This window comes from Heteronotia binoei, chromosome 1 (assembly GCF_032191835.1).
Source record: "Heteronotia binoei isolate CCM8104 ecotype False Entrance Well chromosome 1, APGP_CSIRO_Hbin_v1, whole genome shotgun sequence".
Classification (NCBI taxonomy): Eukaryota; Metazoa; Chordata; class Lepidosauria; order Squamata; family Gekkonidae; genus Heteronotia; species Heteronotia binoei.
The window spans coordinates 266480949-266499212 of NC_083223.1; the positions used below are offsets into that span (position 1 = coordinate 266480949).

The window sequence follows — 18264 nt, forward strand, 5'->3', positions numbered from 1 at the left end:
CATTATTTCCTATGGAAGGAAGACATTTAAAAGGTGTGCCGTCCCTTTAAATGTGGTGGCCAGAATTCCCTTGGAGTTCAATTATGCTTGTCACAGCCTTGCTCTTGGCTCCACCCCAATGTCTCCTGGCACCATCCCCCAGTCTCCTGGCTCCACCCCCAAAGTCCCCAGATATTTCTTGAATTGGACTTCGCAACCCTATTGGATTGCCAAGTCCCCCCCAGTCCCCCAGCCTCTGGCTATGGTACCTATTGTACCATAGTTTTCCCTCCCAAATTGCTAGAGCATCTGGGGAAACCATAGAGTTTTCCCGGCATCGCCTAGAGTGGCTGGCATGCAATGTCGCTGGGGCGATGACGTCACTCGCGGGTGACGTCATCATGCCAGCGACGTCGGGGGGAGGTTCCTCCCGCCAGCCCAGGGTGGGCCAGCAGGTTGGGAACATCCCGGGTGGGAGAACCCCTGCCTAGACGGGGGACTTGGCAGTCCTAGAATAAGGTCATCTGTGATTGGACCCTCTCTGCCCTGGCTGCGCCCACGCTGCCCTGTTGTAGCTAACTGCTCTTACCTGCTTCCGACGCCGGGCATCAATCTGCCGAAAGTAGCGGGTGATGTAAATGTTGTCAAAGCGGACATCTTGGTTGTAACTATTTGTGTAGGAATGTGCCCTTCAAGAGACGGGGGAGGGGGAGGAACATGAGGACAGGTGGACACTAGTCACCCCAGCCCTGTCTGTCTGAATCCCACCTCCTGATTCCACCAAGCCCTTCCCCACTGATCCCTTGCCAATGTTGGCAACCGAGGATTCTGATTGCATAAAAAAAAAAGAAAGCAAGCTTCTAGCCCTCACGGTTTGAAAAAAAAATTCAGCAGGCGATTTTTGCCAAAGTCCACAAGGGTATTGAGCAAGGCTTCTGCAAATAACAGCACCAGCAGGGCTCTTCTGATGAAAGGCCTCGGCCTCTCTGCCCTGTTGTTGGCCCTCCAGAGGAACTGGTTGAGGCCACTGTGTGAGGCAGGATGCTGGACTAGATGGACCCTCACTGGCCTGATCCAGCAGGGCTCTTCTGACGTTCTTATGAGGGGAAGGCCTCAGCCTCTCTGCCCTGTTGTTGGCCCTCCAGAGGAACTGGTTGAGGCCACTGTGTGAGACAGGATGCTGGACTAGATGGACCCTCACTGGGCTGATCCAGCAGGGCTCTTCTGATGTTTTTCTGAGGGGAAGGCCTCAGCCTTTCTGCCCTGTTGTTGGCCCTCCAGAGGAACTAGTTGAGGACACTGTGTGAGACAGGATGTTGGACTAGATGGACCCTCGCTGGTCTGATACAGCAGGGCTGTTCCTAGGTTCTTATGAGGGAAAGGCCTCAGCCTCTCTGCCCTGTTGTTGGAATTTCAGAGGAATTGGCTGGCCACTGTGTGAGACAAGATGCTGGAGTAAATGGACCATTGTGCTGATCCAGCACGGCTCTTATGTTCTTATGAAAGGAAGGCCTCAGCCTTTCTGCCCTGTTGTTGGCCCTCCAGAGGAACTGGTTGAGGCCACTGTGTGAGACAGGATGTTGGACTAGATGGACCCTCACTGGTCTGATCCAGCAGAGCTCTTCTGATGTTCTTATGAGGGGAAGGCCTCAACCTCTCTGCCCTGTTGCTGGCTGTCCAGAGGAACTGGCTGGCCACCGTGTGAAACAGGATGCTGGACTAGATCGAATTGGTGGTCAACTTTTGGAGGTCTTTAGGACACTACTGTATGAAAGAGTACAGAGGAGTCTCTTGTTGGATTGATGATTAATTTACTATTGATGGATATATTTAGAATTGTTATATCTATTTCTCACTACTTGTATTTGAATTGTGACCACCCATTCTATTTATTGTTTGCATTCACAAGGATTGTGTTTCAATAGACAGATGTCTACTGGTCACTTGTGAAATTTTCTGAATTTTTTTGATGGTCCACCCTTATGTTTTCCATCTTTGCCAACCTCCAGGCAGTGGCTGAGATCTCTCACTATTACAATCGGCCTCCAGGCAACAGAGATCAGTTCCCCTGGAGGAAATGGCTGCTTTGGAAGGTGGACTCTGGGGCAGAATGCCCCTTTGAAGCTTTGCCCCTCCCTAAACTCCACCCTGCTCAGGCTCCTCCCCCCAGATCTCCAGGTGTTTCCCAGTCTGGAGCTGAGAGAAACAAATACTGTGATGTACTGGCTAACAATGTTTAATAAAACCATTTGAACATATATATGAACATATGAAGCTGCCTTATACTGAATCAGACCTTTGGTCCATCAAAGTCAGTATTGTCTTCTCAGACTGGCAGCGGCTCTCCAGGGTCTCAAGCTGAGGTTTTTCACACCTATTTTGCCTGGACCCTTTTTTGGAGATGCCGGGGATTGAACCTGGGACCTTCTGCTTCCCAAGCAGATGCTCTACCATTGAGCCACCGTCCCATTTAAAAACTTTTATAAATTATCTTTTTTTTACTTCACTAGAAATATCCATTCACATAACAATATCATCACAGAGGTCCATTCTCACATTCCAATCAGAGTCGGCGCGTGGGAGTTGGCGAGGTAGGCGGGGGTCTGGGGTGGCACCTTGCCACAGGGACGGGCGGGCACCCCCTCCCTGTCCCACTCGCGTTGACCCTGACACTGCTGCGTCCTTCCTTCAGGCTGATCGGACTGAAGGAAGGACGAGGCAGCCCCTGCCCAGCTGCCTCCAAACCGGGAGATGGCTGGGCAGGAGGGGGCCAGTGGAGAGAACAAGGCAGGGGTGGCACCGGCATGATGACGTCACTTTGGGTGACGTCATCATGCCCTGTGCACGCACTTTGCGTGCGCAGTTGGAGTGCGGGGGCAGCGGGGCAGGGTTCTGCCTCAGGCGGCAGAACCCCTAGTGCCAGCACTGATTCCAATATTACAAGAAAGGTTCAGTGAGCACCTTGATATAGGCTTATTTTGTCAATGGACTTCCTCAGGAGTAATCCTTCCTATATTTCTTCCAGAGTTGCCAGCCTCTTGTAACACCCCAATGTTTATGCTCTTCTGTACCACCTTCTACCTCAAGTTCTCTCATCCACTCAACGACGCTGAAGTGCATATATTTATATTAGCAGCTTAAGCCAGTCCAAATGTCTTTTAACCAGATGCACAAGCCTTCTGGAGTTTGCTGGCCAATAGCTCTCTGCAGTATTTTTTTATTAGAAGCAAGCTGTTCTTTTTGATGGCCAAATGCTCTTATACTCTCTTTTATTATTTGTTTGTTTATTTCTTTCTTTTTAATTTCGGGCAAGCCACTCTTTGGACAGCAAATTAGCTCAAGGCTATTTAAGTGCATGATTTTAAGCAGGCCAGTCCTGTACCTCTTCTGCAACTAGGGTTGCCAAGTCCCTTACGGCCTCCGGTGGGGGACTGTAGCATTTTGGGAGGTAAAACCTCTATGGTATCATAGAGTTTTCCCTCCCAAAATGCTAGAGCGTCTGGGGAAACCATAGAGTTTTCCTGGAAACGCCTAGAGTGGTCGGCGCGCAGCGTCGCCGGCGCAATGACATCACTCACGGGTGACATCATTGCACTGGTGACATTGGGGGAGGTTCCGCCCGCCGGCCCGGGGGCTTCGCTGCCCTATCTGTAACTGAAAGCAAGAACCTCTTAAAGTCTACTAGCAGTTCCTCAGTCCTGTCTCCAGGCGGTGGCTGGAGATCTGAGATTTTTATAACTAATCCCCAGGTGACAGAGATCAGGTCCCCTGGAGAAAATGGTCACTTTGGCAGGTGGACTCTATGGCCTTCTACCCCACTGAAGCCTCTCTCCTCTCCACCCCCTAAATCTACAGGAATTTCCTCAACCTGGATCTGGCCAGTAGCACTGCCACCGTGATTTGGGGAGGGGGACTGGCAGGGGGCAGTTTAGCACAATGGAGTTGACTTCTGAGGAAACCCGCTTAGCAAATCAGGCTCTGCGAAGGAATGGAGAAGCTGCTCTTGTTTTGTTGACTGAGCTGCCAACATTCTTTCCACGTTAGGGCTAACCCTTTAGAAATGCTAATGGCCTCCCTGGCCAGAGACAATGACATGGTCAGTTCACATTTTCAGCTACAAGCTGTCAGCTGGCAGGGAAATGAAAACAGCTTTTACCTGAGGGCTGCCAATCTCCGGCAGGGGAACCCCCCACCGGTTTGGAGGCTCTCCCCCTGCTTCAGGGTCATCAGAAAGTGGGGGGGGGGAGCAAAATGTCTGTTGCTCACTCCATTATTTTCTGTGGAGACCAATCCCCATAGGGTATAATGGAGAATTGACCCACAGGTATCTGGGGCCCTTGGGGGGTTGTTTTTTGAGGTAGAGGCACCAAATTTGCAGCATAGCATCCAGGGCCTCTCTGCAAAATACCCTCCAAGTTTCAAAAGGATTGGACCAGGGGGTCCAATTCTACGTGCCCCCCCAAAAGGTGTCCCAAGCCTTCACTTTTTCCCATGGACGGAAGGCATTTAAAAGGTGTGTGGTCCCTTTAAATGTGATGGCCAGCACTCTCTTGGAGTTCAATTATGCTTGTCACAGCCTTGCTCTTGTCTCCACCCCAAATGTCTCCTGTCTCCACCCCAAAGTCTTATGGCTCCACCCCCAGAGTCCCCAGGTATTTCTTGAGTTGGACTTGGCAACCCTATTTTACTTACAAAAGGGTTCCCCTCCCCCCCAGTCCCTTACCAGAGCAGACAAGGGTACAATCAACCTGGACAAATCTATGGATGGAGGGCCCTCTTGTAGCTACAGGCCTGGCTGGCAGCCCTAACATTCAGCAAGCCGAGCACAATGCTGTGCCACTCAGCCAGGAGCCCTCCCCGTTAAGGCCCTGCTTGTGCTCACGAGGCGAAAACGATGATGAAGGTGCAGGACAGCAAGACGCGGAGCACAGACATGGAGGTGCTGATACGGCTGCCGTGCAGGGCCACCTGCTCATTGACCTCGTCTACCAAATGTTCGTGGGAGATGTTGGCGCCCACAAGCATTGCTTGCTGTTCTTCCTGGGGGAGGGAGGAGACAGAGACTAAAGAAGGAGTTCTATTCCTCAGCTCCGGTACCCGGGTCACGTGGTTTGAAGATAGGCTTCCCAATCCCCAGGTCCCAGCGGGGGATCCCCCATTTTTACAGGCTTCTCTCCGCCCCCAGCCAGCTGGCCAGCAGGGGAAGCCCCGCCCCCACAGGCATCATGTAGTTGTAGAGCTCCTGCAGGTTTAGAAACCTGCAAACTGATCCGTTTGTAAAATGTGTGCCCTTAAGGCTGCGCAGGAAACAGGAAGGGCTTCATGGGAAAGGGTCAGTAACAGTTTCGATGGAGAACGGCCCCTCCCTTTCTTTTGCTTTCGTTTTCAGAGCAAGTAAAGTTCTGCAGGAAGAAGACCCAGTAAGTATTTGTGTGTGTGAGAGAGGGAGGGGGCAGGGGATTCCCCGGTTTGGAGCCCCACCCCTGCTTTAGAAAGCGTTGGGGGGGGGGGGGAAATGTCTACTGGACACTCTATTATTCCCTATGGAGAACAATTCCCATAGGGAATAATGGGGAATTGATCCGCAGGTATTGGGGGCTCTGGAAGGGCTATTTTTTGAGGTAGAGGTACCAAATTTTTAGTATAGCATCTAGTGCCTCTCCCCAAACTACCCGCCCAAGTTTCAAAACGAATGGACCAGAGGGTCGAATTCTATGAGCCCCAAAAGATGGTGCCCCTATCCTTAATTATTTACTATGGAAGAAAGGCATTTAAAAAGGTGTGCTGTCCCTTTAAATGTGATGGCCAGAACTCCCTTGGAGTTCAGTTATGCTTTTCACACCCTTGTTCCTGGCTCCACCCCCAAAGTCTCCTGGCTCCGCCCCCAAAGTCCCCAGATTTTTCTTTAATTGGACTTGGCAACCCTATTTGAAGAAGAAGAAGACTGTAGATTTATACCCTGCCCTCTCTGAATCAGACATTCAGAGTGATTTACAATCTCCTCTATCGTCTCCCCCCACAACAAACACCCTGTGAGGTGGGTGGAGCTGAGAGGGCTCTCACAGCAGCTGCCCTTTCAAGGACAACTCCTGCAAGAGCTATGTCTTTCCCAAGGCCATTCCAGCAGCTGCAAGTAAAGGAGTGGGGAATCAAACCCAGTTCTCCCAGATAAGAGTGAACCACTACACCAAACTGGTTTGGCCCCTGGGATGGCAAAGGAGCCCACGCACCTTGACCACCAAGTCAGCAGAGAAGTCTTGGTTTAAGTTGTCAACGGAGCCATTGACACGGTCGTAGGTCTGGCCAAAGTTCCCATCCACGGGAATCTTGTCACGGCACCAGGCATTCATAACTGGCAAAGAGGAAGAGGAGGGAAGGAGAGTGGGAGGGGTCAGAAGGCCTTGTTGCCATGGAGGTTGTCAAAACTGGTGTCTGAACTCTACGCTTTCAAATTGTTTTGTGTGGGCTCAGATGGTAGGACCAGAGCCAACAGCTTGAAATTAAATCAAAAGAGTTTCCGGCTAAACGCTAGGAAGAACTTCCTGACCGTTAGAGCGGTTCCTCAGTGGAACAGGTTTCTTCGGGAGGTAGTGGGCTCTCCTTCCTTGGAGGTTTTTAAACAGAGGCCAGGTGGCCATCTGACAGCAGTGCAGATGCTGTGAATTTAGGGGGAGGTGTTTGTGAGTTTCCTGCATTGTGGGGTGTGTGTGTGGTGTTGGACTAGATGGCCCTGGAGGTCCTTTCCAACTCTATGATTCTATGGTTCTATGAAATTGCAGGTAGGGTACAACATGAAAGAGTGGTTGTAGCCCAGTGGAAGTGTCTCTGTTTGGCATGCAGATGGTCTCAGGTTCAATCCAAAGCCCCAGAATTATTTGGGCCAAATAATTAGGAGCTTAAATTTTGCTATCGGCCAAGTTTTCTGGACCTAATTCACTCTCCCCACAACCACACATATCAACTGCAGGGACTGGCACTTAGAAAAACTACAGGAGCCCAATTTACCTTAGGACTGTGGCATGGTCTGGGTGTTGTCAAATCCAGGTTGGAAAAGCGCTGGAAATTTTGGGGGCGAAGACTGAGGAAAACGTCATATGGGGAGGGACCTCAGTGGGATATAATGCCTCCTTTTGGGGTAGGAGTTCCAGAACCTCTAAATTTTATGGTGCTTTTTTTTCTCCCCCACCCCCACAAAATACTTGTTTCTGGGCTCCATGGTTCAAACCCCCTGCGAGAATTTTTCTGAACTCTAAGATTTGACAAATTTTCTAATATTTTCCACCACAACAAAATTGGGGAAATAACTAAAACACAGAAAGCAGAGATGGAAATCTTCATCATGCCACTGTGGCCACATGGGAGAAAGTCATTTTAAAAGTATGATGGGAGTAAAGTGATGGCCAGAACTCCCTTCGGAGTTCAGTCATGTTTGTCACAACCTTGCTTCTGACTCCACCCCTAAAGTCTCCTGGCTCCACCCCCAAAGTCTCCTGGCTCCACCCCAAAGTCTCCTGGCTCCACCCCCAAAGTCTCCTAGCTCCATCCTCAGAGCCTCCTGGCTCCACCCCCAAAGTCTCCTGGCTCCACCCTCAAAGTCTCCTGGCTCCACCCCAAAGTCTCCTGGCTCCACCCCAAAGTCTCCTGGCTCCACCCTCAAAGACTCCTGGCTCCACCCTAAAGTCTCCTGGCTGCACCCCAAAGTCTCCTGGCTCCACCCTCAAAGTCTCCTGGCTCCACCCCTAAAGTCTCCTGGCTGCACCCCAAAGTCTCCTGGCTCCACCCCAAAGTCTCCTGGCTCCACCCTCAAAGTCTCCTGGCTCCACCCCAAAGTCTCCTGGCTCCACCCCAAAGTCTCCTGGCTCCACCCCCAAAGTCTCCTGGCTCCACTCCAAAGTCTCCTGGCTCCACTCCAAAGTCTCCTGGCTCCACCCTCAAAGTCTCCTGGCTCCACCCCAAAGTCTCCTGGCTCCACCCCAAAGTCTCCTGGCTCCACCCTCAAAGTCTCCTGGCTCCACCCCTAAAGTCTCTTGGCTCCACCCCTAAAGTCTCCTGGCTCCATCCTCAAAGTCTCCTGGCTCCACCCCAAAGTCTCCTGGCTCCACCCTCAAAGTCTCCTGGCTCCACCCCAAAGTCTCCTGGCTCCACCCTCAAAGTCTCCTGGCTCCACCCCCAAAGTCTCCTGGCTCCACCCCTAAAGGCTCCTGGCTCCACCCCCAAAGTCTCCTGGCTCCATCCTCAGAGTTTCCTGGCTCCACCCCAAAGTCTCCTGGCTCCACCCTGATGTCTCCTGGCTCCACCCCCAAAGTCTCCTGGCTCCATCCTCAGAGTTTTCTGGCTCCACCCTCAAAGACTCCTGGCTCCACCCTAAAGTCTCCTGGCTGCACCCTCAAAGTCTCCTGGCTCCACCCCAAAGTCTCCTGGCTCCACCCTCAAAGTCTCCTGGCTCCACCCCCAAAGTCTCCTGGCTCCACCCCTAAAGGCTCCTGGCTCCACCCCCAAAGTCTCCTGGCTCCATCCTCAGAGTTTCCTGGCTCCACCCCAAAGTCTCCTGGCTCCACCCTGATGTCTCCTGGCTCCACCCCCCCAAAGTCTCCTGGCTCCACCCCTAAAGACTCCTGGCTCCACCCCCAAAGTCTCCTGGCTCCATCCTCAGAGTTTCCTGGCTCCACCCCAAAGTCTCCTGGCTCCACCCTGATGTCTCCTGGCTCCACCCCCAAAGTCTCCTGGCTCTGCCCCAAAGTCTCCTGGCTCCACCCTGAAGTCTCCTAGCTCCACCCCCAATGTCTCCTGGCTCCACCCCTAAAGTCTCCTGGCTCCACCCCCAAAGTCTCCTGGCTCTGCCCCAAAGTCTCCTGGCTCCATCCTGAAGTCTCCTACCTCCACCCCCAATGTCTCCTGGCTCCACCCCCAAAGTCTCCTGGCTCTGCCCCAAAGTCTCCTGGCTCCTCCCTCAAATTCTCCTGGCTCCACCCTCAAAGTCTCCTGGCTCCACACCAAGCCCCCCAGATATTTCCTGAGATGGACCTGACAACCCTATTATTAGCCCCATTTTGGAGCTGCGCATATCCCAGCATTCCGCATGCCATTAAACTCCACGTAAGAGCAGAGACGTCCTCTGCCTCAGTGACCTACAAAGCTATTCTCCCCCCCCCCCCCGACTCTTTGCTAAGTGACAAAGGATGCCAGCTTCATGAAATGAGCTCCGGGCTGGAAGAACGAGGGCTTCTTGGCAGCGACTCACCCTTGGCAAGGTGGCAGAGGAAGCTGAACTTCATGGGGATGCAGAGCAGGTGGCTGATGACAGGCACGGCAATTGTGCTCAGGCAGGACTTGTACTTGGCTTCGAACCAGGCCTGGCAGCGCTTGATGGACTGGTCGATGACGTCTGGGGGGAGAGAGGAGTCCCGGCTTTAATGGAGCTGCCAGCAGGCCTCAGATTCAGCAGGAGCTCACCGGAGCACAGCTCCTGAACCTTTCTGAGGGTTCCCCCTCTTCCTCCCCACCTACCTTGTCCATTGAATAGTAGGCGCAGCTGCATAACAATCCCAGGGCCTTTGCCACGCCCCCAGCAGCCCTCATTAACCTCTGGAGAAGCCCACACCACCCTTTCTCCACTTCTTATATGATTTTGGGTGGCGGGTGGTTTACTGGCCTTTTGACTGGGGGTGTGGTAGCCCAGGAGAGCCCCAGTTGAGCGAGGCCTGCTTGGGCTGGCTGGATCTCTAGCAAGTCCAAGCAGGCCTCGCTTGCCCGGGGCTCTCCTTTCTTCCGTCAGGTTGTTTTTGGCTGAGGGGGGGACATATGCTAATGAGTTATGCTAATGAGCTCCGCCACCTATTTTTCTTCAAAACGACACCTGGTTGTGAGTCTGGCTCCTGGGAAAGGGGCGAGCCTGTTGGCTTGTCCGAAAGGAGGCCTGCCCAGAGCCTGTGGAATTGGCATGGTTCTTAATGAAGAACATCGGAAGAGCTGCCTTGGATCAGGCCAATGCCCCAGGCAGTGCGACATGGGTACATCTTTACCTGCGGGGGAGGGGGGGTTGAGCAGGAATGCACAGGAATGCAGTTCCAGTTGACTTGGTGTCAGGAGCACCACATTTTAAGAAGGATATAGACAAGCTGGGAGGGGTCCAGAGGAGGGCGACGAAGATGGTGAGGGGTCTGGAGACCAAGTCCTATGAGGAAAGGTTGAAGGAGCTGGGGGTGTTTAGCCTGGAGAGGAGGTGGCTGAAAGGTGATAGGATCACCATCTTCAAGTACTTGAAGGGCTGTCCTATAGAGGAGGGTGTGGAATTGTTTTCTGTGGCCCCGAAAGGTAGGACCAGAACCAACGGGTTGAAATTAAATTAAAAGAGTTTCCGTCTCAACATTAGGAAGAACTTCCTGACCGTTCGAGCAATTCCTCAGTGGAACAGACTCCCTCGGGAGGTGGTGGGCTCTCCTTCCTTGGAGGTTTTTGAACAGAGGCTAGATGGCCATCTGACATCGATAACAATCCTGTGAATTTAGGGGAAGGTATTTGTAAGTTTCCTGCATTGTGTACGGGGTTGGACTAGATGACCCTAGAGGTCACTTCCAACTCTATGATTCTATATGAAAATGAGCTCCTACTGGGCTTTTTCTGCAAAAAGCAGTATGTGAAACAACGGTGACATCAGGGGGCATGGCCTAATATGCAAAGTTCCTGAATTCTACCCAAAAAGGCCCTGATTAACCTGTAGAACGTGTGAAAGGAAAACAGGGGTTGGCAAACTAATAAATGAGTTTGCACAGCAGCCCCTGAAGAGCCTCAACATTGAAGCAGAGGGGATTCATTCTTTGTGCGATTCATCTTTCTTAAGGACATGAGAGGAGCCATGTTGGATCAGGCCCATCCAGTCCAACACTCTGTGTCATGCAGTGGCTAAAACCCATGTGCCAAACCCCAGGTGCCATCATGCACCACAAGTCTTCACCCAGAGTCATGAACAGGTGGAATTCACTGCCACAGGAGGTAGTGGCAGCTACAAGCACAGTGGGGAGGATTCCCCACTCCTCCTTCACGTGCAGCCAGCTGGGGTGACCTTGGGCCAGTCCCAGTTCTCTCAGAGCAGTTCTCTCAAGAGCAGCTCTCAAAAGAGGGGATTGGATCAACATATGGAGCAGAGGTCCATGAGTGGCTATCAGCTGCAAGGTATAGATGGAACCTTCTGTCTGGGGCAGTGATGCTCTGTATTCTTGGTGCTGGCGGGGGAGAACAATGGGAGGGCTTCTAGTGTCCTGGCCCCACTGATGGACCTCTTGATGGCACCTGGGTTTTGGCCACTGTGTGACACAGACTGGATGGGCCATTAGCCTGATCCAACATGGCTTCTCTTATGTTCTTACGGCCACTGTGTGACACAGAGTGTTGGACTGGATGGGCCACTGGCCTGATCCAACATGGCTTCTCTTATGTTCTTACGGCCACTGTGTGACATAGAGTGTTGGACTGGATGGGCCATTGGCCTGACCCAACATGGCTTCTCTTATGTTCTTACGGCCACTGTGTGACACAGAGTGTTGGACTGGATGGGCCATTGGCCTGACCCAACATGGCTTCTCTTATGTTCTTATGGCCACCGTGTGAGACAGAGTGTTGGACTGGATGGGCCATTGGCCTGACCCAACATGGCTTCTCTTATGTTCTTATGGCCACTGTGTGACACAGAGTGTTGGACTGGATGGGCCATTGGCCTGACCCAACATGGCTTCTCTTATGTTCTTATGGCCACCGTGTGAGACAGAGTGTTGGACTGGATGGGCCATTGGCCTGACCCAACATGGCTTCTCTTATGTTCTTACGGCCACTGTGTTACACAGAGTGTTGGACTGGATGGGCCATTGGCCTGATCCAACATGGCTTCTCTGATGTTCTTATGGCCACTGTGTGACACAGAGTGTTGGACTGGATGGGGCCATTGGCCTGATCCAACATGGCGTCTCTGATGTTCTTATGGCCACTGTGTGACACAGAGTGTTGGACTGGATGGGGCCATTGGCCTGATCCAACATGGCTTCTCTGATGTTCTTATGGCCACTGTGTGACACAGAGTGTTGGACTGGATGGGGCCATTGGCCTGATCCAACATGGCTTCTCTTATGTTCTTATGGCCACTGTGTGACACAGAGTGTTGGACCGGATGGGCCATTGGCCTGATCCAACATGGCTTCTCTTATGTTCTTATGGCCACTGTGTGACACAGAGTGTTGGACTGGATGGGCCATTGGCCTGATCCAACATGGCTTCTCTGATGTTCTTATGGCCACTGTGTGACACAGAGTGTTGGACTGGATGGGCCATTGGCCTGATCCAACATGGCTTCTCTGATGTTCTTATGGCCACTGTGTGACACAGAGTGTTGGACTGGATGGGCCATTGGCCTGATCCAACATGGCTTCTCTGATGTTCTTATGGCCACTGTGTGACACAGAGTGTTGGGCTGGATGGGGCCATTGGCCTGATCCAACATGGCGTCTCTTATGTACTTTAAGTATTTGAAGGGCTGTCACTTCAAAGAGGTCAGGGAGCCATTCCTATTGGCAGCAGAGGACTATAGGAGTCGCAATAAGGGGTTTAAATTATGGGCAGAAAGATACCATTTGCATATTAGGAAAAAATGTTTTAACAGTAAGAGCAGTTCAGCAGTGGAATGGGCTGCCGAGGGAGGTGGTGAGCTCCCCCACAATGGCAGTCTTCAACGGATGAACCTTGTCAAGTGATGCTCCAGGCCAGGGGCGTCAAACATGCAGTTCGGGGGCTGAATCAGGCCCCCGGAGGGCTCCTATCAGGCCCTTGAGCAACTGGCTGTCATCTGCTTCCTTCTCCCTCTCTCTTGCTTCCTTCTGCATCTCAGCTTGCTTTGCAAAGCTTGCTCAATCACACAGGAGCTACAGAGCAAAACCTCTATTTTCCCGTTGGCTGAAGCTCCTCCCTTGGGGAGGAAGGGGGAAGGCAGAGCTTGTTTTGCCAGGCTCTCTTCCTTCTATTGGCTGAGGCTCCTCCCCCTCCTGGTCCCCTGGGGAAGGAAGGAAAGTGCCAGAGCTTCCTTTGCCCAGTTCGCTCGATCTCATGAGAGAAATACAAAGGAAACACTTTTAAGACCAACGAGTGCTAACCTTTTAAGTATGTTTTTGAAATTTTTTTTAAATATATTTAATTGTGTTTATCTGTGTCCTTATAAATTTATATCTCTGCTACCTAATCTTAAAGAGAGAGCCAGTTTGGTGTTGGAGAGCCAGTTTGGTGTAGTGGTTAAGTGTGCGGACTCTTATCTGGGAGAACCGGGTTTGATTCCCCACTCCTCCACTTACACCTGCTAGCATGGCCTTGGGTGAGCCATAGCCCTGACAGAGGTTGTCCTTGAAAAGGCAGCTGCTGTGAGAGCCCTCTCCAGCCCCACCCACCTCACAGGGTGTCTGTTGTGGGGGAGGAAAGGAAAGGAGGTTGTGAACCACTCTGAGACTCTTCGGAGTGGAGGGCGGGATATAAATCCAATATCTTCATCTACCTCACAGGGTGTCTGTTGTGGGGGAGGAAGGTAAAGGAGATTGTGAGCCGCTCTGAGACTCTTCGGAGTGGAGGGCGGGATATAAATCCAATATCTTCTTCTTCTTAAATAGGTACACACTTGGCCTGGCCCAACTAGGTCTCATTTATGTCAAATCCAGCCCTCATAACAAATGAGTTCAACACCCCTGATCTAGGCTGATCTTGCATTGAGCAGGGGGTTAGACTAGATGGCCTCTAAGGTCCCATCTGACTTTATGAGTCTATGATTCTAACTTCTGGCCCCTTGGAGCAGCAGGGCTTGTGTAACACTGGGGGGGGGGGCAGAGTGGGATTCCCTGGAGAGAAAATTCAGGCCTGTGTGACCGAGCGAGCAAAGATCCTGGTCCAGTGGCACATGGAGACTTTTGCACCAAAAAATGGGACCCCCTTCTCTAAGAGCAACCCAGACAGGACATGTTGAAGAAGCCTAATGGCTCAGGGGCGGAGGAGTGAAAATCGCCATCCCCGAATGCACTGATCCAAATGCTTCTTGAGGGCAACCGAGGACGAGGTTGTTTGGTTGCCATGGATGGCAGGCATGCGAGATAAAACCCTGGATCAAAACTCTATTGGGAGTGAGAGAGAGAGAGAGAGAGAAGCAGACCGAGAGAGCGACAGGCAGAGAGAGATCTCAACAAGTTGGAAAGCTTTTAACAGAGAAGGGTTTCATCTAAATTCTCCTTAATCTTAATGTAACCCTTTTCCCAATAGACAAAAAGAATCATAGAATTGGAAAAGACCTCCAGGGCCATCTAGTCCAACCCCCGGTACATTGCAGGAAATTCACAAATACCTCCCCCCACCACCAAATTCACAAATATCGACAGATTGTTTTTTTTGTCATCAAGTCACAGATGGCTTATGGTGGTGACCCCACAATGTTTTCGAGGCAAAATATGTCAGTGGTAGTTTGCCATTACCTGCCTTTGCCTAACAACTCTGGTATTTCTTGGTGGTCTCCCATCCAAATACTGCCGCTGCTTAGCTTCCCAAATCAGGCTAGCATGAGCTATCCAGGACAGGGCATCTCTCTCTCTAGCTTTCTATCTGTCTGTGTGAAAGCACCCTTCTGTGTGAAAGCCATTCCAGCAGGTGCAAGTGGAGGAGTGGGGAATCAAACCCGGTTCTCCCAGACGGGAGTCCGCGCACTTAACCACTACACTAAACTGGCTCTCAGTTTGAGATGTGGTCTAAAGACATATGGTCCATGAACCCTGCTGAAGCTACATAGCCTCAAGCCAGGGCCTAGATGGGAAGTCACCTGAAAACTATAAGTAAAATTACAGGGGAGAAAAGACACCATAGAGAGTGACTCTGTTGCCTCCTCAGAGAGTAGTTTTGGAACAAATGGCCAACTACATAGGGAATGGGAAGGCAGAGAAATCCACTTTCCCTCCCCTGTTGTCATAACCAATTTAGCACCCTTCAAGTAAGGGAAAATAAAGAGGTGTGGGGTTTAGGACAGTCACACCAAGATAACTGACTTCCTTTCATGTCATGCCCTCATGTCTGATGGTGTACCCCACTTTCCCCCAGAGGACAGTCTTCTCCCTTTTCACCCACTCACATGAGCAGCGCATCCGGGTTTTCTCCTCGTAGAGTTCCTGCGTCGAAAGTGGGTGTTTCGCACTCCCCTCCCTCACTGAACGCACGTTGTAGCCTGACTCGCTGGCCACCTGCTCATTCAGGGCCGAGAAGGAGCGTGATACTTCTCGGGTTTCACTCCTCAGGGCTTTTCCACTTCTCTGTCACAGAAATAATGCTTGCATGAGAGCAGGGCTCTCTCTCTCTTTTTTTTTTTTAGAAAAAGCCCCCAAATAGCTCATTTTCATATTAGGCCACACCCCCTGTCATCACCCTTGTTTCACACAGGGCTTTTCTTGTAGAAAAATCCCAGCAGAAACTCATTTTCATATTAGGCCACACCCCCTGACATCACCCTTGTTTCACACAGGGCTTTTTTTGTAGAAAAATCCCAGCAGAAACTTATTTGCATATTAGGCCACACCAGGGCTTTTTTTGTGTAGCAGGAGCTCTTTTGCTTATTAGGCCACACACCCCTGATGAAGCCAATCCTCCTGCAGCTTACAGCAGGCCCTGTACGAACAGCCCTGTAAGCTCTTGCAGGATTGGCTACATCACGGGGGTGTGGCCTAATATGCAAAAGAGCTCCTGCTACAAAAAAAGCCCTGTTAATATTGCTTAGTGTTGAATGAACAGTAACAGCAGGGGTGAAATTCTAGCAGGAGCTCCTTTGCTTATTAGGCCACACAACTCCTGATGTAGCCAATCCTCCTGGAGCTTCCAGCAGGCTCTGTACGAAAAGCCCTGTAAGCGCTTGGAGGATTGGCTACATCGGGGGGGAGGGGCTAGCCTAATATGCAAAGGAGTTCCTGCTACCAAAAAAGCCCCACGTGAGATAAGGTTGCCAAATCCAATTCAAGAAATATCTGGGGACTTTGGGGTGGAGCCAAGAACAAGGGTGTGACAATCATAACTGAACTCTGAAGGGAGTTCTGGCCATCACATTTAAAGGGACTGCACACCTTTTTAAAATGCCTTCCTTCCATAGGAAATAATGAAGGATAGGGGCACCTTCTTTGGAGGCTCACAGAATTGAAACTTAGAGGGTATTTTGAGGAGAGTTGCTGGATGCTATACGGAAAAGTCAGTGCCTCTACCTCAAAAAACAGCCCTCCCAGAGCTCCAGATACCCACAGATCAATTCTCCGTTATTTCCTATGGGAATAAGTCTCCATAGGGAATAATAGAGTTCCCAGTAGACATTTCCCTCCACTCCCCCCGCTTCCTGATGACCCTGAAGCTGGTGGAGGGCTTCCAAACTGGGGGATCCCCTGCCCCCACCTGGGGATTGGCAACCCTAACGTGAGAGTAGGCAAGGGGTGCTCAGCAGCATGTGGAAGGACATGACAACAGAGGCCCAGTGGGGTGCAGTGGAAGAAAAGAGCAAGAGTCTAGGAACACTTTAAAGCAGGGGTGTCAAACTCATTTGTTAGGAGGGCCGGATCCGACACAAATGGGACCTTTGTGCTTTAATTTGGTCCTAATGGGTGGAGCTCTTGTTTCAGTTTCCAGTTTTGTACGCTGGCTGTAGTTGCTGGTACTGGGAGCTGCCCCCTTGAGCCAGCTTGTCTCTGCTGAATGGACCTGAGAACTTTCAATGGGACTAGCCCCTCAGTTTGGCAACTGCTGCTGGAATCCGTTGCCCTCCACATAGAGCTCTATGCTTGACTTGCGCCTCCCCCAGGCTCACCACCATGTCCGTCAGGACCTTGCGCAGGGGGTTTATGGACACCTTCCAGGAGCGCTTGGCGTTTTCGATCTGCAGTTCCACGGTGCAGCTGATGGACCGCACCACTTCGCCCAGATTGTGCCGGATGTTGGCCACAGGACCTGCCAGGAGTGGAGAGGGAAGCGGTTTCTATTGGAGAAACGATGACTCATCCCTCTGACCTAGGGTTGCCAATCTCCAGGTAGTGGCTTGAGATCCCCCAGTATCACAACTGAACTCCAAGCTACAGAACTCAGTTGCTCTGGGGAAAATGGCTGCCTTCGAAGAGGGACTGAATGGTATTACCCTACTGAGGTCCCTCCCCAAAACCTGCCTTTCCAAGGCTTCACCCCCCAAATTTCCAGGTATTTCTCAACCCAGAGCTGGCAACCCCACTCTTCACCCACTCTCCAGTTTGGTACAGTGGTTAAGTGTGCGGACTCTTATCTGGGAGAACCCGGTTTGATTCCCCACTCTTCCACATACACTTCCTGATGTGACCTTGGGTCAACCACAAGTTCTCTCAGGGCTGTTCTGCTCAAGAGCAGTTTCTGTCAGAACTCTTTCAGCCCCTCCTGCCTCACAGAGTGTCTGTTGCAGGAAGGGGAAGGAGATTTGTAAGCTGCTCTGAGACTCCTTTGGCTAGCGAAGGGTGGGGCATAAATCCAATCTCTCCTCCTCCTCCTCCTTCTTCGAGACTTGGCTTGCCAACGCTAGGTTTGGAAAGTCCTGGGAAGGTGGGGGTGGAGTCGGGGAAGGGCGGAGTTTGTGAACCGTAGCAGGGTACCGTTTGATAGAACCCGCCCTCCAGAGCAGCCATTTTCTCCAGGGGAACTGATCTCTGCCGTTTGGAGATCTGTTGTAAATCCAGGAGATTGCCAGACCGCACCTGGCGGTTCACAAACAATAAGAGAGATCACATGAACGACAGGCAACCAAAAAAGCTCTCAGGTTATGAGATCCAAATTACTAGGCTATATCGTCCATTCTATATAGCAAAACGTTTAATCAGTAACAAAAGTCTCACATAAACGCAGTAGAACAAATGGGTCTTCAAATCCCATGAACAGTAGTCCATGACAGGATTGTTATAGTTTCTGTTTCATTCACTGCTTTCATCAAGTTTGGGATTTACTAAACTTTTTTGCTGGCTATAGAATCATACACCTTTGGGCACCTTGGAAATTCAATAATAGAGTACCAGATTAACTTCTGTGTAAAGAGCAGTGAAGACACATTTGTTCTACTGTGAACCTTGTTTATGTGAGACTTTGTTACTGATTAAACATTTTGCTATAAAGAATGGACAATATAGCCTAGTAATTTGGATCGCATAACCTGAGAGATCCAAGTAGGCAGCCGTGTTGGTCTGACGTAGTAGAACAAAATCAGAGTCAAACCGGAGTTCGATCCTCGGTGGAAGC

At 51.2% G+C, this 18264-nt stretch overlaps 1 protein-coding gene across 1 annotated transcript in view; it reads right to left on the bottom strand.

Moving 5' to 3' along the window:
* The window catches only part of DCST1 (DC-STAMP domain containing 1), a 51346-nt gene that overhangs the window by 25317 nt on the left and 7765 nt on the right, over positions 1-18264 (bottom strand). Inside the window, exons 5-10 of the mRNA XM_060253138.1 lie at positions 16823-16962; positions 15116-15293; positions 9221-9364; positions 6210-6331; positions 4862-5019; positions 569-668 (exon numbers count right to left, since the gene is read on the bottom strand). Of these exons, the coding sequence (XP_060109121.1) occupies positions 569-668; positions 4862-5019; positions 6210-6331; positions 9221-9364; positions 15116-15293; positions 16823-16962 (842 nt within the window). The remainder of the gene's footprint in view (positions 1-568; positions 669-4861; positions 5020-6209; positions 6332-9220; positions 9365-15115; positions 15294-16822; positions 16963-18264) is intronic.